Raw genomic sequence first — 27,090 nt, 5'->3', positions numbered from 1 at the left:
TAAAAATCATGTTCAAAAATCTGACATAACCTTTCTAATAATCAGCACTGCAGGTTTCAAAAAAAAACTTTATATCTACCAAAGGATGTTTCATGTGTAGTTACTAAATGAATCTGAGAGCCAGAAACTAAAGCATTTGACATGGTTAATAATTTCATTTTTATTATACTAAAAGTCAGGTCAGAAGTCAATGGCATTTACATGCTAGAAGACTGTTTATCACTCAACTCTTTGAAATACATCAAACACTGATTAACAAAATGTGACTGTACTTTACTGATACAACTTTATGGTGTCTTTCAAGTATATGCAAATCTTTTGAAGGGGCACAGATACAACTGCACAAAACAAATGAAATATAAATATTTAAGAGAATGAACAGAAGTGGCTTTTAAGCATAAACCACCCTGTCATCCAATTTTGAAGCTCTATCTTTTAACTAATTTGTCTTCTGTTATTAGTAGTCTTCTATCCTATTAAAGTTGTAGGTTTACAAGATGATCTGGAAATTTCACATTGATGTAAGAAAGGAATGTCTGGTTGATGCAGTCTAGAGACAAAGAGAGAATGTCTTAAAATGTATTACGTTGCATTTATCTAAATGATAATACAGTAAAAACCCATTTATAGCAGTACTATATCAAGTATACAATGTTCTTTTGATAAAAATGACATAGAGTAGCATTTATCAAAATATATTCTAAAGATTAGGAGACCATCTAGAAAACTTTTATATTATATTTTAGACTCTTGAAAATGCAAACAAAATAATCATACTGAATACTCACAGAACATTATTTAAATTTGTAAAAATTACTTTGCCTTTTACAGTCAAAACTGACAAATTCTTAATGTCACTGTGTGCAAAAACATTTTACTGATTAAAGAGAAAATACAACATCTTAATGGAGGGAAATCTTAATGGAACATTTAAAATGATACATTAATATGATCCAGAAATACAGTTGTATCCATTGTACTCTCCAGCAGAAATAAGTGAAGTATGGTAGCTTACATAAAACTCATTTAAGTTAAAAATAAATTTTAAGCAACCAAATCACAAACCACACAATTTATTAAAAGATTATACTTAATATATAGCAACTTTGAAACATTTTGTACTTGTAGATAAATCTAGAAGATATTTTAGCAGATATTTTGCTTATATAGTTCAAATACCTTAAAACACCTCTGCTCATTTCTTTATATTTCCTTTTATTCAAGTTGTAGCCTTCATTATTGATACAAACTGTCGCGCATTAAGAAAACAGTAACAGAGCTCCTAGTTTTTTCATACAACTTTAATTCCTTGATCCAGTTTGTTAAGATCAGTGCATGGGAAATTGCTTTTCAATCACAGATTTGCTTTTTGTCCTTTTAACCAGATGTCTATGTGAATTTCACATTGTTTTATGCAAAATGCCCATCCCTTCTGGTGTAAGTGCTTTGTCATGTTTTGTTTCAAGCCTTCAAATTTTGTGCTGGAGGTTATTTCATTCATATCCTGTGGTCAAAGTTTCAGTTTGCTAATTATATATTTAAAAAATTAAATTTATTAAATTCAAGTTTACAAATCTAAATTATCTTTAACAGTTCACAACATATTAAATTTAAATAAGCTGATTGTTAACAGAATAAAATATTTAATATGCTATATTTGAGTAAAAAACATGAGTACATATTAAACATTGAGTATGTATCTAGGGAATATAAATAAATAAAGGGAATAAAAAGAGTTAATATATTAATAGGTCTTACCTTTATAATAAGAAGAAATATCTTGTTCTATGAGCAGCTGCCATACTTTCAGACATGTTTCTGACTTTCAGATAATTAACAAATCCCCTGAAGAAAAGGAGCAGGCCTGAGGTTGAAATAATACAAATATATTATGTTCTTATAGAGAAGGGTGGCATGATATATTTAAAATAGACAATAATAAACAAGATCTTCTTGGCTTAAGAAACTTATCTGTAGAATTTCATTCATTCCATAGTATATTTAACATTATAATGATAACTCCATCATCAGGAAATATGATAAAATTTTACTGCCACCTTAAAATATTTCAACTTATTAATCCTAAATATATCTAAAGTAAAAATTAAAGTAAAGCAAATCCAGCCATGAAAATCCAGAATTACACAAAAATATAAATTTATTGACTTCTTTAAATCGCAAAGTTACCTAATGTACTTAAACTGATTCAACTTATAAAAATCCCATTTTACCAAATTTTCAATTAATGTAGCTACTAAACAAACTAAGACATATTTACTGATAGAAAATAGTGTTCAAGAGAGAATGTATGCATGTTAATGATAACAATTGTGGGATAATAAGCCTGTCTAGCAATATCAAGTGTCTGTCATCGGTGAAATCTATATTTAAAGATATGTGCATTATGTAAATAATTTTAAATACTAGTGCTTATTTTTTAAGTAATAAAAGATAAATTTATAAAATAAAAATTAAGATAAGAATCAGGAAAGAAAACTTGGGAAGCAGCAATCTAGTAATCTCCTATCTATGTCAGTGTTCTCTTCAGTAAAACAGTATTTTTAAATAATAACCACTTAATCATAGATATCTTAATAATTTTAAAAAACGTTTGTGAAATGCTTTAAAGTTTCAGATGAAAAATGTTAGTTAAGTATAAAAAGCAGTAACATTATTAGTAGACTTAAGTCTTTGATATACTTAAGCATACAATTCTAAGAAAAACATTAACTCCAGTAAATTTTTAACCAGGTAATCGTGGGGTCAAAAACAAAAACAGAAGACATGTATGCATGCAACCTTCCTCTAAGGAGGAAGAGTTTGTTAGTTTAAAATGCAAAGTCCCAAACTAAATTTGTGCTCCAACTCCAAGTAATCAAAGCACTAAGAAAACAAACAAATGGTAAGATAGAAGAGATATTCAAACAATGACTTAAACAAGTGGTGTAAATTTCAGCTAAATCTGATCCCATCTGCTTCCTATATCCTAACTCCTTCCATTTGTGACTCACTCTGAATCCACTGCATGTCCTTCCAGATGCTGTTCAAAGATAATGGACATTGTGATCCAAATGTAAAAACATTATTGAAAAATGTAAACCAAAATTATTTGTGAAATCCCTTTTTTAGCTATGAAGCTGCTATTTCTAAGACATATTTTGTTCTGGTCAAGCATTTTCTAAAATAAGCCAATCCATACCTAGAAACCACTCAGCAGCTATTGTTTCTGAGTTCTACAAAGTGCTCAACGTTTTTGAGTGTATGTGAGAGCAACATTTTTATCATGGAGTAAATTTTCACATTCCCCTAAAGGCTAGATCATGACTCTGATGTGCAACTGGGGTTGTCCTCTGCACTCCACTCTACCCCACAGTTGTTTTCCTAAGATTCCTTAATCTCTTAATCTATAATAATAAAGCATAATATGCTAATTAGACCAGACATCCTTCTGGATGTCCTTCTGACGAAGCTGGGGCTGTGAGGGAAGCCTGGGTCCCGGGTGCCTGCTGGTGGCCGGAGGGAAGCCCAGGTCCCAGGTGCCAGAGGAAAGCTGGTGCCGGCAGCGGGGGGAAGGCAGGCCTACTCTTGCACGAATTTCGTGCATCGGGCCTCTAGTAATATATATATATATATATATAAGCAAATATACTCAATTAATATGCTTAACTACATAATAAACTTTATACATTTTTTTCACTTTTAAGTAAGAAACTCAATAAAAAAAACACACACAGAATTCAGGCAGTCAAAATATAACTAACAACATAAATTGTTTGAAACCTGTATGAGCCAACAAAATCACAACACTAGAATAATAACTTCACTATAATTATTAGAGAAAGAATCCAGGATCTTTAGTGACCTTAAGTGACCACTAAGAAGTTATGTCCCAAAAGATCCTAAAGGTCCAATAGCAGGACTAAATAAAATCTCAAGGAGAAGACTGCCACCTACTGAAATGCTATTATTTTCTGGTACAATTATTCTACCACAGAAATGTGGGCTTTTAAACCTAAGTAGAAACAAAATGTACACTTCATGTCGGTAAATGAATTTGAAATGCGGGTTAAAGGTATAATGTGATTTTAAGGTTAAATTAATTATACATCATTAAAAACACAGGAGAACAAAAATTGGATGTCCAAAATTCATCAATATGAATAAAAGATATGCCTTGTAAGGAGACAACTCAAAAGAAGTACAGTGATCATTAGGCATGAAACCTTTGCTTATGTCTAGCTGATTAATGACTAATGCAGAGTACATTTCAGAAGTATAAAGAATGTGTTAGTGATCCAAAAATAACAGGATAGAACATCCAACTATCCTACTCTCAACATTTCCTAAGATCATTAAAAGAAATTATGTATGTATATTTTCCAAGATAAATACTGAAGGCAATTATTTTTAACCATATTAGGATTTTCAGGTTTTGTAGCATTCAATTGTCATTAAACCAGTGAGTCTTTAAACTGAATGGCTCTGAATTTTCAATCTAAGAAACCTGGAGTACTATGTAGAATTATATGAATAGCTGACATGATGAAGTAAGTGTTTGGACATGAGAAATTTACAGTAGATTTATTTCCATATAATTTGTAACACAATGTATTTACACCTTAAAGTTTTAGGAAATACCAAAATTAAACTAAATAAATATTAAAGTAAAATGCATTAAGAATAAACTTACCAAGTACAAGGAATATCCACCAAAGCCAATATTGTCCATTGAAATATCCAGTAAAATAATCAGAAAACTATGGAGTGAACATAAATATATTCATCATGTCTGTGTACTTAAATGTGAAAATCATAGATTAGTCTCAGTTTCAGAATGATTTATCTCAAATAATCTTTAGCACTTAAAAGCAGCATAAAAAGAAAATTAGAGAAGAAAAAAATAATGACATACATATAAAATTATCTGAAAAAAAACCTTTTATATGTAACAAACATATATAAAATGTTTTGGAAAAAAATCAATTTTCATCTGCTTATAAGGAAAAAAAGGTAAATGCTATATATCTGAATACAACATTTTCTCATTAAAGAGTTCATGTCAGATCCTTTTTCATAATTTTCAAAGCCATGACTACCATCCCAAATACTCTACAGCAATCCGCTACTTTAGATATTAGCACCAAAGCCACATTAGTTTAATCTTATCAGATAGATATGTTCTGTTGACTTCTAAAAGGAAGAGTTTTTGACCCTCTGTACACTCCCTACTGCTAATTACTGCCAAGAATACTAGGCACAGAAAGACCCCCAACTCATTAGTCTTTTTATTTTCAAACTGATGCGCCAGCTTTCAGTTCCCAACAGTGAGCTGTGAACAGCTAAATGAACCTTTAAGTGGCATTTCAACAGTTCCTATTAGTGGCTATGGTAGGCAGTTTTATAGTCTCTCTAAAATGAGAATATGAACAGGCAGTTGGAAGGCAGGGTTTGATGATACTGGACATGGGTACTTTTCCTTGATTAGACTCTAATCATCAAGATTTATTATTTAAAAGCTTTTTAAAATTTCAATCTAATTTTCTTCAGGACTACTTCAGACAATTCTTCCCTATTATCCTTTAGCGTCTGAACACTTAAAATAACTGTTTTTTTTTAGTCTGTTTTTTAAAGCCTTTTAAGTACTTTTACAGGAAATATTTATAATTTATAAATGAACCATGATATAAATTCTCAGCTTAGAGTTTCAGAATTTTCAAAGGTTAAAAATTTACTACTATCATTAAAGATACAAATCCCACATACTCCAATACCTCTAAAATATGTACTATGAAGGGAGAACTAGAAAATTGGGAAAATATAGCTTGTAAAGTATAGCACTAAATTATTTTTAATAAAGTAATAATTAGAAATAAAAGGTTTTTATACAGATTTTATAGGCTAAGAAAAAGAAGTAAAGAACCAAAGCAATTATTTTTTTAACTTTCTAATTTTAAAACATATTTAATATATAATGTTACACAGCAAGAGGCAACCAGAAAATTAGAACAATGTCATTCTTCACCCAAAATATTTACCTAAAGCTATTTTTTTATTTACTCCCAAGAAAAGAATATAATTACCTTCACCTTGAAGTCAAAGAAACTCACTATATAAAAAAGGTAAATAAGCTTTTGGGCTCATTACTGAGTTATCAAAATGTTTTAAAACACTACAAATTATAGGGTTGAGTCAAGTTGTTGTTTAAAAAAAAAAAAAAAAGTAGCCCTGGTTGGTGTGGCTCAGTTGGTTAAGCGTCATCCCATGCACTGAACGGTCACCTGTTCACTTCCTGGTCAGGGTGAATACGAGAGGCAACCAATTAATGTTTCTCTCTCCAATATTATTTTCTGTCTCTCTCCCCCCCCCCCACCCCTTTCCACTCTCTCTAAAAATCAATGGGAAAAAATATCCTCGGATGAGAATTAACAAAATGAATAATGAATGAATGAATGAATGAATGAATGAATGAAATAATAAAAACATCAAAAGCCTTAGATAGAAATAATGTCAGAATCTTGGACAAAAGATACTCACAATAAATCTGAAGTTCATGGCAACTCAGAAATAAAAAAGAAGGCAGCAGTATGACTTAGAAATGACTTATTGTCTAATAAAAGGAAACAACCAAGCTTTTGGGAAAAAAACCTTTCTCTCAGCACTGACCTCTAAGGGGAATTTATTACTTGAAGCACTATAATAAAAGTAAAGTACAGAGGCATTACAGAATTAGAAGAGACACTGAATTGAGAAGAAGCTGGAAAATGCAGTACTCGATTCCTCCTACAACCACATCAAAAGTACAACTAAACTCCTGAACAACCATCATTCATAGCTGCTTGAAATCTAGCAGAATGGAAGTCCTACAACTAAGAATATAAAGAAGAGCCACATGGAGAATGGTAGGAGGAGAAGAGACATGAACGGGCTGGTGGCGGATAAAAATCAGGAGGGATATCTCAGCTGTGGAGGTCCCCCATAAAGAAAGAGGGGTCCCAACCCCACACCAGACCTCCCAGTCCAGGGTTCCAGTGCTAGGAAGAGAAGTCCCCATAATTTCTCACTGTAAAAATCAGTGTAGATTGAGGCTGAATAAGACGGAGGGCTGATGGAGTCCCAGGCAGTTTCTCTTAAAGAGCCTGTGTACAGGTGCATGCACTTACTCGGACTCAGACTCACTCACTCTAAGCTCCACCACTAGGGCAGCAGCTTGAAAGGCACCAGGGATATATGGGGAGGAACTGAACTATCTGAAATCAAGGTGAGAGCTGAAGAGACAGCTTTCTCCCAGATAAAAGTGTGTGCAGAGGCCATTATTCCTTTTCTGAGCCCTTCTGCCAAAGTCGGCAAGCAGGGGCCATATCTGAGTCTCCAGCAACCTGGCTCACCCTGCCCCCATCACCACCCCCAGGATTCCCTGAGAGCCCACCATACCCAACTTGCAGGCCCACTCAGCTGTTTCCACTGACTTTTCCATATGAATGGCCTATCTTGGTGAGCCTCATACCTCTCGCTAATTGGCCCCATGCTCAGCACTAGTGGCAGCCGACCTTAGTTTGCAGTTTAGGACTCACCTGGGCACCTCCAAGTCCAATACAAGTAGCAGTCATCTGCAGATCACTTTGTAGCTCATGCTGGGAGGCCCCTGGGCAGACCACAGTGGCTGACCTTGGCCTGCACCTCCCAGGAGACCCCAGAACCAGCATACCCAGTGGACAACTTCAGACCACATTGAAGCACCACCTTACTGTGGTAGGCAGTTAGACAGACTTGAGCACAGCAAGGATGATGAGCCAGGCACAGAAGGTCACCAGGGTGGAAAGCCCTGGGTGACTAGCAAAAGACAATTTGAAGGGTGGGACCTTACCCCCAGGGTGACCTTTCCTCCCCTAGCACAGTGGTCGGCAAACTCATTAGTCAACAGAGCCAAATATCAACAGCACAACGATTGAAATTTCTTTTGAGAGCCAAATTTTTTAAACTTAAACTTCTTCTAATGCTACTTCTTCAAAATAGACTCACCCAGGCCGTGGTATTTTGTGGAAGAGCCACACTCAAGGGGCCAAAGAGCCGCATGTGGCTCGCAAGCCGCAGTTTGCCGACCACGGCCCTAGCATATCACTGGTCATGCGGTTTGGACCCCCTGACCTTTTCTCCCTAGAGATAACATTTAGACCTCAGTTGTATTTCAGCTCCAGGCCCAGAAAAGCAACAAAACCAGACCAGCAACTCCATGGCTGACCTAAGGAACAGCTGCATTGAATAATGACCCCTGCCCTGGAGCAGACCAATCAATAAGTGAAGACCTAGACCCTGAAAGGACACACCTGAAAAGCTGCTGAATATTCTATTAAAATCTTCTCCTGGGACCTCCCCTTAAAACCCTTAGAATGTAGCACCCAGTGAGCTCTCCCTCCAGGGAACAAGCCCAAGCCTTTTCCTTTTCCATCTCCACCCCCAGGCTTGTTACCATTAGCTTCCTCACTCCCAAGCTCCTAGGGCCCTTCCTTTGCTTCTATAACTTATTTCCTAAGCCCATTTCTTCTACTTCTGTGACATCCTATCTAATAAAAGAGTAATATGCAAATTAACCATCACTCCACTACGCCCACAAGCCACGCCCACCAGCCAATCAGGAGTGAGTATGCAAATTAACCCAACAAAGATGGCTGCGGCCACGGAGCAAGCAGGAGACTTGGGTTTCCCCGACAATGGAGGAACCCAAGCTTTCCGCACACCCTGGCTGGCCCAGGCCTCCACTCAAGGCTACAAAGTTTCAATTATAAAAGATAAATAAATCCCAACAAAAATGGCGGCAGCCACGGAGCTGGAGAGAGCAGGAGGCTTGAGTTGCCCCCAGTGATGGAGGAAGCCAAGCTTCCGCAGCCCTGGTCTGCCTTGGCCTCCACTCAAGGCTACAAAGTTTCAATTATAAAAGATAAATAAATCCCAACAAAAGTGGCTGCGGCCACAGAGCAAGCAGGAGACTTGGCTCCACTCAAGGCTACAAAGTTTCAATTATAGAAGATAAATACATCCCAGATACCAGGGCCTCCGCTTGGGTCGCTGGGAGACATGGCCGGCCTGCATACCACCACAGGCCCCTCGCCCAGGCCGCCCCATGCCCCAAGGAACCCCCACCCTGATCCAGGACATCCTGCAGGGCAAACCAGCTGGCCCCCTCCTGTGCACCAGGCCTCTATCCTATCTAATAAAGGAGTAATATGCAAATTGACCATCACTCCAACACAAAAATGGCTGCCCCCATGTGGTCAAAGATGGCTGCCCCCATGTGGACACAAGATGACCACCACAAGATGGCCAGCAGGGGAGGGCAGCTGGGAGGGACCAGGTCTGCAAGGAAGGGCAGTTGGGGGCGATCAAGCCTGCAGGGGAGGGCAGTTAGGGGTGACCAGGCCGGCAGAGGAGGGAAGTTGGGGGCAACTGGGCCTGCAGGGAAGGGCAGTTTGGGGGGAACCAGACCTGCAGAGGAGAGCAGTTGAGGGGGACCAGGCCTGCAGAGGAGGGCAGTTAGGGGCAATCGGGCTGGCAGGGGAGCAGTTAGGCATCAATCAGGCTGGCATGGGAGTGGTTAGTGGGTGATGAGGCTGGCAGGCAGAAGCGGTTAGGGGCAATCAGGAAGGCAGGCAGGCGAGCAATTGGGAGCCAGCAGTCCTAGATTGTGAGAGGGATGTCCAACTGCCTGTTTAGGCCCGATCCTACCGGGCCTCTAGTTATAAATAATGTTCTCTTATAGTTTGAGTCTTGGCTCTTAATTCTTCCTAGCCAGAACTCAAGTACCAAGGTTGCTGAACCCAGGTCCAGTCCAACTCCACCAGTCTAGTACCTGGTGCCATTCCTGCCGCCTACAAAACCACCACCTCCACAAGTGACACACTCAAGGATCAGACTCAGCAGGCACTAGAGCCCTGCTAAAGTAAATCCTGCTCCATGAGGTGAGCCCCTGCGCAGCTGATTCTCCACAGTGGTCAGAGGTCAGTGGCTGCAGCCAGTCCTTACAACCAATCAGACTGGGGGTAAATCCCTTCCATTAAGGTGCCAACAGCAATCAAGGCTCAACTACAACAGGAGGGTATACACAGCCCATGTTGGGGGCAGGGAGGGACACCCCCACAGTGCCCAGCTTGGGTGAACGAGGAGGTTCTTCCACTGGACTGTATAGGTCCCCTACTACATTAAGCCACTCTATGAAGCCTGGGAGACACAACAGCTCTACAGGGAGGCTGCCAAAATGATACAAAGAAACATGTCCAAAGTGAAAGAACAGAACCAATCTCTAAAAAAAGAACTAAACAAAATAGAGACAAGCAATCTACTAGATGCAGAGTTCAAAACACTAGTTATAAGAACGCTCAATGAACTTAGGGGAAGAATAGATGAACTCAGAGAGAACTTTAACAGCATCAAAAAGGACATGGAGCACGTTCTCCCTCTCGGAAGTATGCCTGCACATTTCCCTTCAGCCTCTTCTTCCCCCCAAGTGCATTACCTTTGCCTTTCTCTCTCCCAAGCTCCAAGGGCCCTTATTCTGCCTCTGTAACTTATTTCCTGAGCCTACACAGCCCAACTGGCTCACTTTACTACCTCTGTAACTTTCTAAATAAACTTCATCTTGTAATTTGGGAGTGGGAGGTAGGGGCAGAACATGGAAACCATAAAAGAACCAGTCAGAAATGAAGGATACATCAACTGAAATTAAGATTACTTTACAGGGAATCAATAGTAGACTAGATGCAGCCAAAAATCAAAACAGTGATTTGAAATATAAGGAAGCAAATATACCCAATCAGAATAGCAAAATGAAAAAAGAATCCAAAAATATAGTGTAAGGAGCCTCTGGAACAACTTCAAGCATGCCAACATTCGTATTACAGGGGTGTGAGAAGAAGAGAGAGAGCAAGAAATTGTAAATCTATTTTAGAAAAGAATGATTTAAAACTTTCCTAACCAGGTGAAGGAAATAGACAAATATGTTCATGAAATGCAGAGAGTCCAAAACAAGATGAACTCAAAGAGGACCACACATCATAATTAAAATGCCAAAGATTAAAGACAAAAGGAGAATCTTAAAACCATCAAGAGACAAGCAGTTAGTTACCTACAAGGGAGCTCCCATAAGACTGTCAGCTAATTTCTCAATAGAAACTTTTGCAGGTATGAAGGAATTGCCAAGAAATATTCCAAATGATGAAAAGCAAGGGCTTGCAACCAAGATTATTCTACCCAGCAAAGCTATCATTTAGAACAGAAAAACAGATAAAGAGTTTCTCAGGCAAGAAAAAGCTAAAGGGGTTCATTCACCATCAAACCAGCATTACATGAAATGTTAGAGAGTCTTCTTGAAAAAGAAGAATATGAACAATAAAATGGCAATACATATCTATCAACAATTAAGCCTAAAAAACAAAATAAATAAACAAACAGAACAGAAACAGACTCATAGATACTGAGAACATTTTGTTGGTTGCCAGATGGGAGGGGGTTTGGGGAATGGGTGAAAAAAATGAAAGGATTAAGAAGTACAAATTGGTAGTTACCAAATAGTTATGGGGATATACAGTACAGCATAGGGAATACATATAGTCAGTAATTCTATATAATAAAAAGGTAATATGCAAATTGACCATCACCCCAACACACAAGATGGCCGCCCCCCTGTGGACATAAGATGGCCGGCAGGGGAGGGCAGTTGTGGGTGGTCAGGCCAGCAGGGGTGGGCAGTTAGGAGGGACCAGGCCTGAGAGGGAGGGCAGTTGGGGGTGATCAGGCCTGCAGGGGAGAGCAGTTAGGGGCAATCAGGCTGGCAGGGGAGGACAGTTAGGGCATTCGGGCCAGCCAGGGAGCAGTTAGGCATCAATCAGGCTGGCAGGGGAGTGGTTAGGGGGTGATCAGCTGGCAGGCAGAAGTGGTTAAGAGCAATCAGGCAGGCAGGCAGGCAAGCCATTGGGAGCCAGCAGTCCTGGATTGTGAGAGGGATGTCTGACTGCCAGTTTAGGCCCGTTCCCACTGGGATTGGGCCTAAACTGGCAGTCGGACATCCCTTGAGGGGTCCCAGATTGGAGAGGGTGCAGGCTGGGCTGAGGGGCCCCCCCAGTCTATATATATAAAAGCCTAATATGCTAAGTGTCCGACTGTTTGACTGTTCAACCAGTCACTATGATGCACACTGACCACCAGGGGGCAGACGCTCCAACTGGTAGGTTAGCCTGCTGCTGGGGTCTGGCTGATCGGGACTGGGCCAGATGGGCCGTACACGTCCTGTATCCCTCCCGTGGTCCCTACCTAGCCTGGACACACCCTGAAGCCCTCCTACAGTCCCTCCCCAGCCAGCCAACCTCCCATGATCCCTCCCCGATCAGGACTGGGCAAGACGGCCCCAATCTGGACACGCTCTCGAGCCCTCCCGTGGCCCCTCCTCAGCCCCGATCGTGCACTGGTGGGGTCCCTCAGCATGGCCTGTGCCCTCTCACAATCTGGGACCCCTTGGGGGATGTTGGAGAGCTAGTTTTGGCCCGATCCCCACAGGCCAGGCTGAGGGACCCCATAGGTGCACAAATCCATGAACCGGGCTCTAGTATACTTGATAAAGTGATACAAAAGATTTAAAAAAATATTCTTCTTGTATCATTTCTCAATATATATACTAAAGGTATAATATTAACCTTAGCTCAGTAAAGGTATTTTGAAGGAAAAGTAAATAGTTCTGGTGATCAAACATGATGCTAATACATACCTTACAGAACTCTGAGAAACTCCAGTCTTTGAATTTAAGTTCCCCACCTTATCACATAGAGTTCTATGAGAGAATTAGGACCTAATGCCCTAAAGGCATAGGTTGCATATAATGGGCTAATTTCTTTTTGGGTTTTTTTGTTTGTTTGTTTGTTTTCTAATCCTCACCAGAGGATATTTTTCCATTGATTTTTAGAGAGAGTGGAATCGAGAGGGAAAGACAGAGAGAAATATCAACATAAGAGATACACATTGATTGGTTGCCTCCTGCATGAGCCCCAGGGGCTGGGGAGGGGTCTGCAACCGAGGTACATGCCCTTGACCAGAATTGAACCCAGGACCCTTCGGTCCACAGGCTGATGCTCTATCCATTGAGCCAAACTGGCCAGGGCTGGGCTAATTTCCTTTTTATGAATCTAGAATGATATTAAAAATTTGCCAGCTTTAGCTGAAATGAGAAAAATGTCCTCAAGTTATTTTCTCAGTTTTATAACTTAGATGAGAAATACCATTTGAATAATAGTTAACTGATTTTATTACTAATATAACCAAGTTTGGACTTATCTAGCTCCAACTCTTGTTTTTCTCATAACTCTGCAAGGATAGGGATTTTCTCTTTATCTCTGTATGTGTCATAACACCTAACAGATTTATGCTCTAGGTTGGAACCCACTTTACATGTTTTTAAAAATGAAACCAGAAGAAAAATCTGCCAGAAGATTATTCTTACAATGGTTCAAATTTTAATCATCTTAGAAGAAGCCAATCCACAGGTCCCAACTAAGAGTCAACTTATTAATAACCAAAACCTGTAATTTGGTCTTAACAGGAAAAGGGTCTGATAAGATTACTGAAACCCTGAAAAGTGATAAAATAAGTTTTAAAATAATGAAGAAACACATTAAATCCATAGTTTAAATATTTTTGTAGTGAGTAAAGTTTTAATCAATTTGATAATGTAGGTGCATAATTAAAGTGTCTGAAACACTTAAGAGCAGATGACATATTAGGTTTGTGATTCTTTTGAAAGTTTGAGGATTTGATTCATTCAATTATAAATCAATGTTTCAATAAATATGGTTAATAGAAAGTATATGTTTTATTGATTGCATTTAAACATGTGGTAACTTTTTAAAAGACTTACTAAAACAATGAATAAAGGTACTTTTGATAATTTTCCTGGGCCTTATCCTAAGGAAACCAGGAAAAAAGCTTTGTAAAAAGGGGCCTTCAAGAGACAAAAGTAAAGAGTTGGTGGGAGATTATGATAACAATAGTACTAGAAAAGTTCCTGAGATAGGAGAAAGAAAAGGAGGTATCCATGCTCTCTCCCTACACACTATCTGGTACATAAGAGTTAGACAGAGGTTGATTTCCAGGGACAACAGGAAAATAAGAAGACTTAGCAGGAACATAAGGGAGAAAAGATGAGTTCTGATAGACAACACTTCAAAAGCCTGTAATTTTACTTTTGAACTCTTATGTTATTAAAAAAGCATAAAGAACAGGAAGATATTTAAATCCATGATAATTTTACTAACTAACAGAAATTGTTATGTTTTAACTGACTTAGAAATGCCTGTACTATATCACAATAGTGGTAGCCATGCAGAACATATATTTGTGCTGCAACTAGGCAAGGGACCTTAATTATATTATTTCCATACCTCACAAAAACTCTGAAAGGCAGCTATTATCAACCTATATGAAGAAACTAAAGCTCAGAAGAATTTAAAAACTTAAAGTTAGCACCCTGATATAAAAAAGATGAGGTCCAAACAAGTTTTTCTGCTTTCAAAGTTCTTTCCATATACAGTAGTCCCCCTTTATCATCAGCGGAGATGTCTGCCTCAAGACCCCCAGTGGTTGCCTAAACTGTGGATAGTACTGAACCCTACATATACTATGTTTTTTTCCTATATATACATACCTATGATAAAGTTTAATTTATAAATTAGGCACAGTAAAAGATTAACAACATAAAATAGAACAATTATAACAATACTAGAGGCCCGGTGCACGAAATTCGTGCACGGAGGGGGGTTGTCCCTCAGCCCAGCCTGTACCCTCTCCAATATGGGACCCCTCGAGGGATGTCCGACTGCCCGTTTAGGCCCGATCTCGGTGGGATCGGGCCTAAACGGGCAGTTGGACATCCCTCTCACAATCCAGGACTGCTGGCTTCCAACTGCTTGCCTGCCTACCTTCCTGATTGCCCCTAACCGCTTCTGCCTGCCAGCCTGATCACCCCCTAAACCACTCTGCTGCCAGCCTGTTTGCCCCCAACTTCCCTCCTCTGCCGGCCTGGTCACCCCTAACTGCCCTCTCCTGCAGGGTTGATCACCTCCAACTGCCCTCCCTTGCAGGCCAGGTGCCTCCCAACTGCCCTCTCCTGCTGGCCATCTTGTGGTGGCCATCTTGTGTCCACATGGGGGCAGGATCTTTGACCACATGGGGGCAGCTATATTGTGTGTTGCAGTGATGATCAATCTGCATGGTACTCTTTTATTAGATAGGATAGAGGCCTGGTACAGTGGTGGGGGCCAGCTGGTTTGCCCTGAAGGGTGTCCCGGATCAGGTGGGGTTTCCCTTAGGGTGTGGGGTGGCCTGAGCGAGGGGCCTGTGGTGGTTTGTAGGCCGGCCACACCCCCTGGCAACGCAAGCAGAGGCCCTGGTATCTGGAATTTATTTTCCTTCTACAATTGAAACTTTGTAGCCTGGAGCAGAGCCAAGCCTGGGGCTCCCTCCGAGGCCGGCCGGCAGCCATTTGTGTTGGGGTTATAATTGAAACTTTGTTGCCTTAAGCGGGTGGGCCCAGCCAGGGTGTGCAAAAAGTTTTGCTTCCCCTGTTGCCTGCGGCAACCCTGGCCTGCTCTCTCAAGCTCCATTCTGCCGCCATTTGTTTGAATTTGTTTACCTTCCATAATTGAAACTTTGTAGCTTAAGTGGAGGCTTAGGCCTGGCAAGGGCAGGCGGAAAGCTTGGCTTCCTCTGTTACCTAGGAAACCTTGCTCTCTGTGGCTGTAGCCATCTTGGTTTGGGTTAATTTGCATACTCGCTCTGATTGGGTGGTGGGCGTGGCTTGTGGGTGTGGCTTGTGGGTGTGTCGGAGGTGTGGTCAATTTGCATATTTGTCTATTATTAGAGAAGATATTATAATAAAAGTTATGTGAATGTGCTTGCTTGCTCTCTCTTTCTCTCAAAATATCTGAAATTTTCCACTTAATATTTTCAGACCATGGCTGACCACAAATAACACAAACCAAAGAAAGCAAATCTGCAGATGAGGGGACTACTGTACCAGCAAGCTCTCATATAAATACAGTTATAAATTTTCACACCACAGAAATCGCTATAATAATAAAGTCTAGAAGAATAGTCTTAAAATAATTGAATTCATATGCATAAAATTTATGAAATACACAGGACATTTCATATATTTTAATTTTAAAGATAAAAATGATAAACATTATCAAGACACTCACCCTGACAATAAGGATCCATTTGATCAATGAAAGGCCAAATCCACAGATGGCACCATACCTTCCAGCAATGGTATTGGTGATACAGAAGGATAAACAAAATCCAAGCCAGTTGAAAATAAATGCCACTAAAAGCAAGAGAACAGTTATTTTAAAAACTATACTTTGGAAACAAATTAACAGAGATTGATATTAACAATACTTCATTGCTCAATGGGAATAGCAATTCCTTTTTCTTTTTGAACTCTGTACCAATTAAGCCTTCTTTATAGACTATAGTTTACCTTTTGCAAATGTAAGTTATTTATCAGACATTAACAAATGAGTAAGCTTGGTTTCTTGTTAGTTTAATCAATAAGAATCAATTCCTTAAAGCTTATGACAACGGGTGAAACATTTTTATACCAGATAAAAACCAGGTCACAATGTAGCTTCCATGAGATCCCACCCAAGAAGCCCAGCCTCAGCAATCAGTCAACCAATCAGCCAATATAAAAACTGAGCCAAATAAATTATCAGATGGTTCCCAGAACAGATACTGTTCATGCTTCTTCCTCCTCTCTAACAAACCTGCTGTACACCTCCACAGGAACCCACCCACCTTTACAGACTCCTTACAGAAGACTGGATCCCACACTTAACCCCAAAAGGTGGCTCCCAAGTAGTCTGGGGCAAAATCACAGGAGGACAAAACTCCTTTCCAATTATTTTTTGTTTTTAAATAGGACTTTTGAAAAACATTCCTTGGTTCTTAAGAACATAGCAAGGGAAAGGAGGATGGAATACAGGTTAAGTAACAGTGGCTCTAAATTGATCCCTTTTGGAGCTGGGTGATGGATACATGGAGATTTATTATACTATTGCCTACTTTTATGTAAAAAAAAAGAAGAAGAAATGGTCCCTCCTCTTCCTCTGGATGTTTGGACATATCTTGAACAGCTGCTGGGATCTCTTATCAGCCTGAGGATAAAACTCTCACTCCAAGTGGGGGAGAGTGAAGAAAAGCAAAGGAAAGCAGAGCCACAACACTGATACTTCTGTGCCTTCAGACTGCTCATCCATGCTCTTCTTGTCTTGTGCGATAATCTCCTAACTATTTAAAACAATTGAGTAGCGTTTTTCTATTACTTGTAGCCGAAACCATTCTGACTTAGGTGAGTAAGTTTTGAAATAAGGGACCCATATTTGAGTCTCGGTATACTCACTTACTAGATATGTGACCTTAGACTCACTGCTGACTTCTGTGAGCCACAGTTCTTTGATCTGTAAGTACCTACTTCACAAGGTTGATTAAAGGATTAAGTGACATAATGAATGTAAAGAGCTTAGCACAGTACAGAACCTCACACATGTAGCTGCTGAAGTGTTAGCTATCATTACTAGCCATATAAAATATCTTCACCTTACAGAGTAGGTCCTATCTTTTCTGTAGAAAAAAAATTTCAGGAGACACTATTGGAAATGAAGCTTATTTAACTTTCTATTTTTTCTTTTTTTAAACCTAGATATTGATCAGTATTTTGCTATCCTCCATATCTGTGCTAACCAATGCCACCAGACACACTGCTTCTTACTTGTGCCCCAGGAACATATCCTCCTCTATAAAAGAGGTTATTTAAATTTAAATTAAAACTAAATAAAGTTAAAAATTTAGTTCCTCCATTGCAATAGCCACATTTCAAGTGCTCAAGAGTCACATGTGGCTTGCAGCTACCATATTGTCAGCTGATACATAGAATATTTCATGTCCACTATCAGAATATTCTATTAGACGTAACTGCTCTGTACCTAATTGGCTAATATCTGTGGTAGCTGTAGGGAAAAACAAAAAACACTTAACCAATCAAAAATAATTTTATATCTATTTAAAATAAAGAATTTATATCAATGAATAGCAGCAGAGATTTCCTACAGATTGCCTACATATGCCACATATGTGTTAGTGACCGGTTGAGATATTTCTCTCCTCAGGCCTCAGGGCAGGCGGGTGAGGGCTAGGGCAGAGGACAGACTGCTACCAGTCTTGACCACCTTCTTCCTTTATCCCAGTGTGCTGTACACATGCTATCATTTTGTAAGCATGCCATGTTGTTAAAACATAGGACGCATTGATGGAGAAAATCCAAAAGAGCAAAATATTTCAAAAGTATATTTTTACATTTGCGTATATATTCAAACACTGTCCAATTAGTTTCTTCAAATCAGACTATTATACCTATTGCACCCACACTAGGAATAACATCCAAAAGTACAAAATAGTATTTACTAAAGCATCATGTTTTCTTTTTGCTATCTGTGCTCAGATACAATACCTTGTTATTGACTGAATTTGAATATTGAAGCCCTAACCCTCAATGTGACTGTATTTAGAGACAGGGGCTTCAGGGTGGTAATTAAGATTAAACAAGGTTATAGGGGTAGAGCCCTGATCTGATAGGGTTGGTGGCTAGAGAGCTCTTTCACCACATACATGTAGAGGACAGGCCATGCGAGGACACATCAAGAAGATAGCCATCTGCAAGCCAAAAAGAGAATCTGCACCAGAAACCAAATTTTCTGGCACCCTGATCTTGAACTTCTGGCCTTCAAAACTCGGAGAAAATTAATTTCCATTTGTAAGACACCCAGTGTGCAATATTTGACCCAACAGACAAATATATTACATAACTTAACCATTTTTAACTGGTTTAAGCACTAGGAAAACAGTGACCAATTGAGCATAGACTGATTCACTTTTATGCCCCTTAGCCTGTAAAACAGGAATTAAAGCAGGATAGGTTTTTAAGGACAGAATCATTTCTGGATTCAATTCTGGATCCTCTATGACATGTCAGAGTTGGCAAAAAAGAGAATTTCATAACTGTACACTAAACCGTAGACCTGTAAAATCTGCAAAAGAAACAACATGTAGTAGAGGCAGGAGAACATATTAGACATGTCTAGGAAAGAAGACAATACTTTTCCTTCAACTCTATGTCATTCATGCATGTTTCCCTGGAAACCTAGGGTAAAATATGGAAGCTTACAGGGCATAGGGCACCTATTCCCCATATAACAAGGCCCATGGTAAAACCCAAAAAAGCAACAACCTTAGGTAGCCTATACTCCTTAGTTAAGATTTGGGGAAGCAAGCAGCAGGGAAGCAAGGCAATAAACTCAGGAAAGTTGGTAAAGAATGCTTACTGTTGCTCCGATTACACTTCTCCACATTCACCTTCAGCGTGCCCTTCTTTGTAAGAAAGCAAATCAGGCAGGTTCGGACAGGTTAATGACATTTGAAAATCATTTTAAATCATATTACTTATTATAACTAAAAGGTGAGTTCTCAGGTAAGGATGGGGAAGGAAAACATTATCACCATCTTCACTTAATAGAACACTATAATTTATGACATTTCATATATTTTCACTCCTTTGTTCCTCACATTAGCTTTTTAAGAAGGGAAAGGTCAAGTTAATTCCACTGTACAGAAGGACAAATTGAGACTCAGAACAGTTAAGCTGCACATGAAGTCATAAAGCAAGTAAGTGGTATAGCCAGGATTGAAACATCCAAGTCTTTTACCTATATTCTGTTTCTTTTTACCACCTATACCTTCCACCTACCCAAAACGGTGATCAGGATAACCTAGAAAGTAATATTGTATGCTATAGTTTATCCATTAAAAGTATAGAAAGACTATACTTTTAATTTTCAGTAGCCATAAGATAGTTATTAATTAAAAAGGGGAAAACAGTAACTTTATAGTGAAGAGAGCTGGCAGACATCACCTTAATCTGATGAGAGGAAGTATCACCAGTAGTAACACATATCTAGATTATTCCTTCCTGTTGTGATGCACTGAGAAGGATGCATCATTTCTGTGTATTTTTGCAAAGAGAGAAAGAGACAAAGACACACACACACACACACACACACACACACAGACACACACACACACACAACATCTAACTGGTATTCTTCAAAAGAATCAGTCATAAGAAACAAGAGAAAAGATTAAGAAACTCTTCCAGATTAAAGCAGACTTAGGAAACATGGCAACTAAAAACAATGTGTAATCCTAGATTAGATTCTGGATCAGACAAAGGGCATTAATGAGACAGTTGGCAAAATTTGAATAAGATATGTAAGCCAGTTAGTATTTCATTAATATTAATTACCAAATATTGATTATTGAACTGAAGTCATGTAAAATGTTAAGACTTGGAAAAGCTGAATAAAAGTTGGGAACTACACTATTTTTACAACCTTTTTCCTAAGTTTTAAAGTATTTCAAAATAAAAAATTTAAAATTAAAAACAACTTGATACTTGTTTTGAAGTAAACAAATGAAAATCATAGATGATAAATATGCATATTTGATAAATATGCAAACATTAAGAACTTATTAATATTTTGATCAAAGAAAAATTTTCATCACATATAAATACACCAGGTTTCTAAGACAATAGGTTCTCAAAGAATAATCAATTTCACTATACTTAATTTTGAACTACACAGGGATAAACTTCTGTCTTATCTAGGCTCTCTGTTTAAACTATGAGCCATTTAGAAAGACATGATCTAGCATTATATTAAGAAATTGTTTTAGCCCTGAACAGTGTGGCACAGTTAGTTGGGTGTCGTCCCATGGACCAAAAGGTTGTTGGTTCGATTCACGGTCAGGACACATGCCTAGGTTGCAGACTCCATCCCTGGTAGGGGGGTGCAGGAGGCAGCCGATCGATGTCTTGCTCTCACATCAATGTTTCTCTCTCCCTCACCCATGCTCTCTCTAAAAAGTAATAAAAAATATATTTTTAAACAGACATTGTTTTAAGGTTTATCCACTAAATTATAGAGAATTTAATTAAAAACTTTTTCTTCAACAAATTCAAATAAAATTTAAATATAACAAATTCAATAAAATTTAATACTTCATAAACATTGTGAGTTTTTAAAGATATAATTGCAATGCTTAAATGTTCTCTCTCTGGATTCACTTACAATGTGTAATGTCATCCAAAAACAATAAAAAAAAAAACAACCCACAGCTTTGCATGCACAAAACAAATCATTAATTTACTATTTTTCGTATGTGTGGTGCTCAGACAACCCCTTTAGTAACTGTAACTGTAACTTTTATGACTTGTCCATGGAGGGGCTCAAAATAATTTACTAAGTAATGATGTTCAACATCATTAATTGTTAAGGAAATGAAAATAAAAACCACAATGACATACCACCACACATCTACTGGAATGTCTTTTTTTTTTTTTAATGTTAACACTAAATGTCAATCAGGATCAGAGCAACAGGAACTCTCATTCCCTGCTGGTGGGAATGCAAAATGGTACAGCCACTTTGGAAGATAATTTGGTAATTTCTTACAAGTCAGAATTTACATTGTGAAACACTCTTCTAATTCTTTTTAAAGGTACAATTAACTTAATATTTCTTTAGTTATGTGACCCTCATGTCTAAAATGGAAATAATTATTAATATAGTACACTGAAGTGAAGATTCACACATGACACAAAAGGCTCAACCTTAGAAGAAACAATTTCTAGATACAGCCCAATATATTCTTAAGTAATAAAGTTCAGGGTTATTTCCACAGGCTGTCAATTATCCAGTGAACAAAATCTTAATTTCTAGTTTCTAACTGATAAATAACTTACTTCCTTTCTGTTAAAGAGAAAACCTGTTAAATATAAGATCAGAGGCAGTTAGGCGTGTAAAAGGCATTTTGCAGTGACACTTGAAGGGATTGTAGAAGCTAGAACATTATCAGGGGATACAAATATTTCTTTCTTTACATTTTCAGAACATGAACATGCAATTATCTTATCATATTTAAGGGTAAAACTTTTTATAGGGTTTCATGTGGTAAAAGAAAGAAATGTAGACATTGAAAACAGATAGCAAGAATTAAACCAACAAAAGGTTTTAACTGAAATGTTATAATTGATATTTACTGTAGTTTTACTTGTACAACTTATAGAACCCAAAATGCTTAAGTTATAAACCACACTAAAGGAAATCTATTTCTAAAACCTTAGAAACAGACAACAGAACAATCTAGACAACTGCTAGATAGTTTAAGAATGGAAAATATAGCAAGTTGCAATTTGTAGAATAGCCACTAGGTGGTAGTGAACACAAATAAATCTATGCTCTTTAAAGCAAGTAAGCTCAAGCTCTGGCCTATAGACACCAGAAAAAAATATGTAAGGAAATAAAGATAAATAATTTATAATTTAACTTTATAATATTAGTGCAATATTTGTAGACTATGAAATAGTATAAAAACATAAACTGTAGAAACATAATTCAGTAAAAATTTAAAACAAGTCAGATAATTTCCATTTTATATATTAACATAAATACTCGCATTTACATTAATTAATATATCACTAGTGGCCAAAAATAAAGTCAATCAAGTGTCTAGGTTATCATGCATTTACATCACTGTTATATTAGTAAAATGTTTTCAAATCCAAAAACTAAAAAGAAGAGTATGATTTAGTGACAGAAATGGAGAAATAATAATTAAGCTCTGAGTCAAATAATTAGATAATGTAAAATAACATGTTTTTATTTCTAAAAAACAGGTATTTATACTACATAGAGTACAATAAATTTAAATTCTTTCTTTTCTAATTAAGGAATCAATGTTTAAGAAAACAAGGTTCACTAAACTAGCAGTAAAAAACAGTAGTTATTTGTAGCTAAAGTGTTCATTTCCTTTGCATAGTATCTAACATCATATTTAACTAGAAATTGTTAACTAAAACCATGAGATTTAAATATTGTATTAAATTAGCTGGTGCCTACCTGAATATAATTTAATAAATTTGAAGAGAAAAATATAACTGCCCACCCATTCACCCACCCATTTCTGAGTGATTATCTACTTCTTCAGAAGATGGAAAAAAAGGAAGCAAGAACCCTGGCCGATGTGACTCAGTTGATTGGGTGTTGTCGCCAGTTCAATTCCCATCAGGGCACATGCCCGGGTTTCGGGCTTGATCCCTGGTAGCGTGGGTGCAGGAGGCAGCCGATCAGTGTTTCACTGTCACATCAATGTTTGTCTCTCTCTCTCTTCCTCTCTCTCTAAAAGTCAATTAAAAAAAATATCTTTAAAAAAAATAGAGGAGGTCAGTAATTTTTCAGATTCAAAAGTAATTCAATTCAGTGTGTATTTTCTATTTTTAAAGTTAAATGTGGTACTCTAAGTAAGTAAACCACTTCTGGTTTTTATTATCAAAATAAATCATGAATTATATTAGCATTCTACCAAAGAAGGTATAAAAACTTGATCATCTAACTAAGCTGAGGGCAGAAATTAACCATATATAGACTACATGAATATCAGGTTTCCAAAACTTATTTTAGCAATTTAATTTTTTTGAGTTTCATAATCTTATTTACTGTTTACACTGTGCCAATTAGAAACTGAAATAATAAAGACTATAACACAGTTTTCCCACAAGTATCTTAAATTTACTTTATAAGTTAAATATTAATTTTGCAAGATGTTACAAAATGTAACTTAGATTTCTGGGCTTCTAGCTACTCACCATTCCCTTCAAATAAGTCTTACACTTTCATACTTATGTGTCTCAAATCACATGGTTCTAGCTGCCCAGAATATTTCTTTTTCCAACTTCTCTTCTGGTTTAAAGACACTCAAATGGAAAAGTCCTCTGCCTCAAAAGCAGAATTTATAGTTTCATTCTACATGCTCCTACAATATTGAATGGACATGAAGCATTACTCATATAAAACTATATTTAACTTAAAGATGCTTATATATCTCTATACAGTCAGCATCTAGCATGATGACTACAATACAGTCATCTGATAAGTATTTAATAAATTCTAGGGTTTGTACTGTAACATTTGATCACACTTAGCTAGTATCAGGAACAATTTACATTTTAAAAAAGGTAGACACATGCTAACAATATTTGCCTTTCTTCACTGTCTGTTATTTTAAAAATACATAGCCAATACATGCAAAAAACTAAAAAGTTTGGACAGAAAAGATCACTTACTGAAAAACGCCAGCATAAAAATCCCATCATTACCCACTCTGAGCTGGTCTGCATCACTAAAGTCATCTCTTGGTGAGCACTCTTCCTCCTGAATCTGTATAACATGAGACATTAGAACTTTATTACCTTGAATATAAAAATAAGAATTTAAATAAAATCTAATATTCTCAATTTGTTGTATAGACAAAACAGATGAGTACAATGTCTAGAAAGTGTTCATTTTTCATGGGCACCCTTGAAAAGAGTAACTTCAAGGGTAAACACAAAAAAGATAAAAGTTGAATAACACTGAATTAATGAAAATTATATTAAGAAGAGATAGATATGACATTGTTGCATTAGGGTCAAGTGGAAAACAGGACCCTTAAACATCAATGGTGCCAATATTTATTAAAAAAAAATTGTACATAACCTTTGACCCAGCAATTCCAGCTCTTCAAATACATTGTACAGATACACACATATACTCGCGCTTATAAGAAATGTATTAAAGACTAAAGGCCTGGTGCACGAAATTCGTGCACTGGGGGGGGGGGTGTCCCTCAGCCCAGCCTGCACCCTCTCCAATCTGGGATCCCTCGAGGGATGTCTGACTGCCGGTTTAGGCCCGATCCATCTCACAATCCAGGACTGCTGGCTCCCAACCTCTCGCCTGCCTGCCAGCCTGATCACCCCGTAACCACTACCCTGCCAGCCTGATCGATGCCTAACTTCTCCCCTGCCAACCCAATTGCCCCCAACTGCCCTCCCCTGCTGGCCCGATCTCCCCCAACTGCCCTCCCTTGCAGGTCTGGTCCCTCCCAACTGCCCTCCCCTGCAGGCCTGGTCCCCCCAACTGCCCTCCCCTGCTGGCCTGGTCGCCCCAACTGCCCTCCCTGCCAGCCTGGTACTCCCCAACTGCCCTCTCCTGCCGACCTGGTCGCCCTTAACTGCCCTCCCCTGCAGGCCCGGTTGCCCCCAACTGCCCTCCCCTGCCTGCCCAGTCGTCCCTAACTGCCCTCCCCTGCCAGCCTGGTCACCCCTAACTGCCTTCCCCTGCAGGCCTAACTGCCCTCCCCTGCCGGCCATCTTGTGGTGGCCATCTTTGACCACATGGGGGCGGCCATCTTGTGTGAGGGTGTGAGGGTCAATTTGCATATTACCTCTTTATTATATAGGATAATTCACTGCAGCAACGTTAATAAAAGCAAAAGATTAGACACAATATAAATGCCCATCAATAATGGACTATTGTCAGAGATAATTCTCCATGAGTTTCTCATGTTTCTGCATGTCTTCCAGGTAGAGGCACTGCTTGCCTTTCTTCTGTACTATCTTTTTTAAGGATCTTTATATATAGTGGGCTACCCCGGAAGAGGACGATCATGTCTCTCTCCAGAGCAAAGGTGTGGGCGTGCTTAGTTACCATTAGAAAATACTGGGTTCCCTAGATTCAGGGTTTCACACTGTGTCTGGAGGTACCATGTGGCCATCTTTGAGTTGCCCTGTGGGAACTAAAGCTCAAGAAACTGGTGTGAGAAAATGCTAATACTCTGGCTAAAACCACTGATGTAAATAATCAAGTTTTTGTCTCTGACCTGAGCAGTCTCGTGTCTTCTGCCAACATTCCCAAAATTGACAAGCTAATCAGGTAGTTTGCCAAGTATGGTAAAATCTCAGATGATTCACAATTCTTGACAGACCAATTAAGTAAATTACTGAATATGTGATGAAATTTTAAAAGTAATGTAAAATTTTTAAAAAAGAACAAAAGTTCTTAGTATTCTCTTAACGATCTCTAAAATATACTAAATGAAAATCATGTGTATAGTACAATGCCTTTTGTGTATAAAAATATACTAAAATATTCATGTATTTGCTTATAAATGTAGAGAACTTGTCTGAAAGTATGTATAAGACTGTTATCACTGATTGTCTAATATTCAACAAATATTGATGAAATACCCCTTCTACACAAGACTTAGCTTCCTGGTATTAGGGATACATGAGTGTACATAAAACAAAGATGCTTGCCTTTCTGGAGCCTATACTCCAGTAAGGGGAGTTAGATAACAAACAAAGACATAATAAGTAAGTTATTCATATATTATTAAAAGGTGTAAATGCTCTACACAAAAGGGGGAAGGATGGTTTAGGAATGCTTGAGGTTATGGGTTACAGTATTAAATATGATGGTCAAGAAGCCTCGCTGAGATGGCACTTGAGCAGACTTAAAGGAGACATAAGAGTTAACTATGTAAATATCTCACAGAAAAGTGTTTCAGACAAAGAGATTAAGCAGTGCCTCACAAGGACTTATAGGATCATACCTGCCATGCTAGAAAATAGCAAGGAAGTAGTTCCTTTCTATTAAGAGAGAAATAGGAAGAAATTAGGTCAGTAAGTCCACTGAAGGACTTTATATTTTACTGAGTGAATTGAGTGGTCTTACTGAGTTTTGATCAAATGAGTGGCATGACCTGATATACATATACATTATCTCCATGTTACAGATACATAACCTCAGCTGGGTGTTGATATATCAATTTTGTGTTAGTACACAGAGAGGATCAGAGAAGCTAAGTAACCTGCCCAGGATCACATAATTAGTTAGATCAAGACTGGAGTTGAATCCAGGACACTGATGTTCTTTCCATTCAATCATGATAGTCTCACTACATAGGTTGCTTTCATGAAACAAAAAGACTTTTAAAACCATGTTTCTCATTATTTGGGCAAAAAGATTCATTAAACTCTGCATTTATATCCTAGGCTATCCTTTATGGTAAATGTAATGAATGGCAACAATTAAATACATACTAATGAAATTTTATATAATT

At 38.0% G+C, this 27,090-nt stretch overlaps 1 protein-coding gene across 2 annotated transcripts in view; it reads right to left on the bottom strand.

Moving 5' to 3' along the window:
- Positions 1–252: 252 nt before the first annotated feature.
- NDFIP2 (Nedd4 family interacting protein 2) overlaps positions 253–27,090 on the bottom strand; it is a 55,243-nt gene continuing 28,405 nt past the window's right edge. Inside the window, exons 4-8 of one of the 2 annotated variants that reach the window (XM_008144038.3) lie at positions 24,272–24,365; positions 16,236–16,360; positions 4,691–4,757; positions 1,759–1,864; positions 253–550 (exon numbers count right to left, since the gene is read on the bottom strand). In XM_008144038.3, the coding sequence (XP_008142260.1) occupies positions 1,761–1,864; positions 4,691–4,757; positions 16,236–16,360; positions 24,272–24,365 (390 nt within the window). In that variant the 3' untranslated portion in view covers positions 253–550; positions 1,759–1,760. Of the gene's footprint in view, positions 551–1,176; positions 1,527–1,758; positions 1,865–4,690; positions 4,758–16,235; positions 16,361–24,271; positions 24,366–27,090 lie in introns of those variants that run through there. The other variant, XM_054719885.1, reaches the window with a different exon arrangement.

This window comes from Eptesicus fuscus, chromosome 8, assembly GCF_027574615.1.
Source record: "Eptesicus fuscus isolate TK198812 chromosome 8, DD_ASM_mEF_20220401, whole genome shotgun sequence".
NCBI lineage: Eukaryota > Metazoa > Chordata > Mammalia > Chiroptera > Vespertilionidae > Eptesicus > Eptesicus fuscus.
This window is presented reverse-complemented; position numbering and strand designations above follow the sequence as displayed.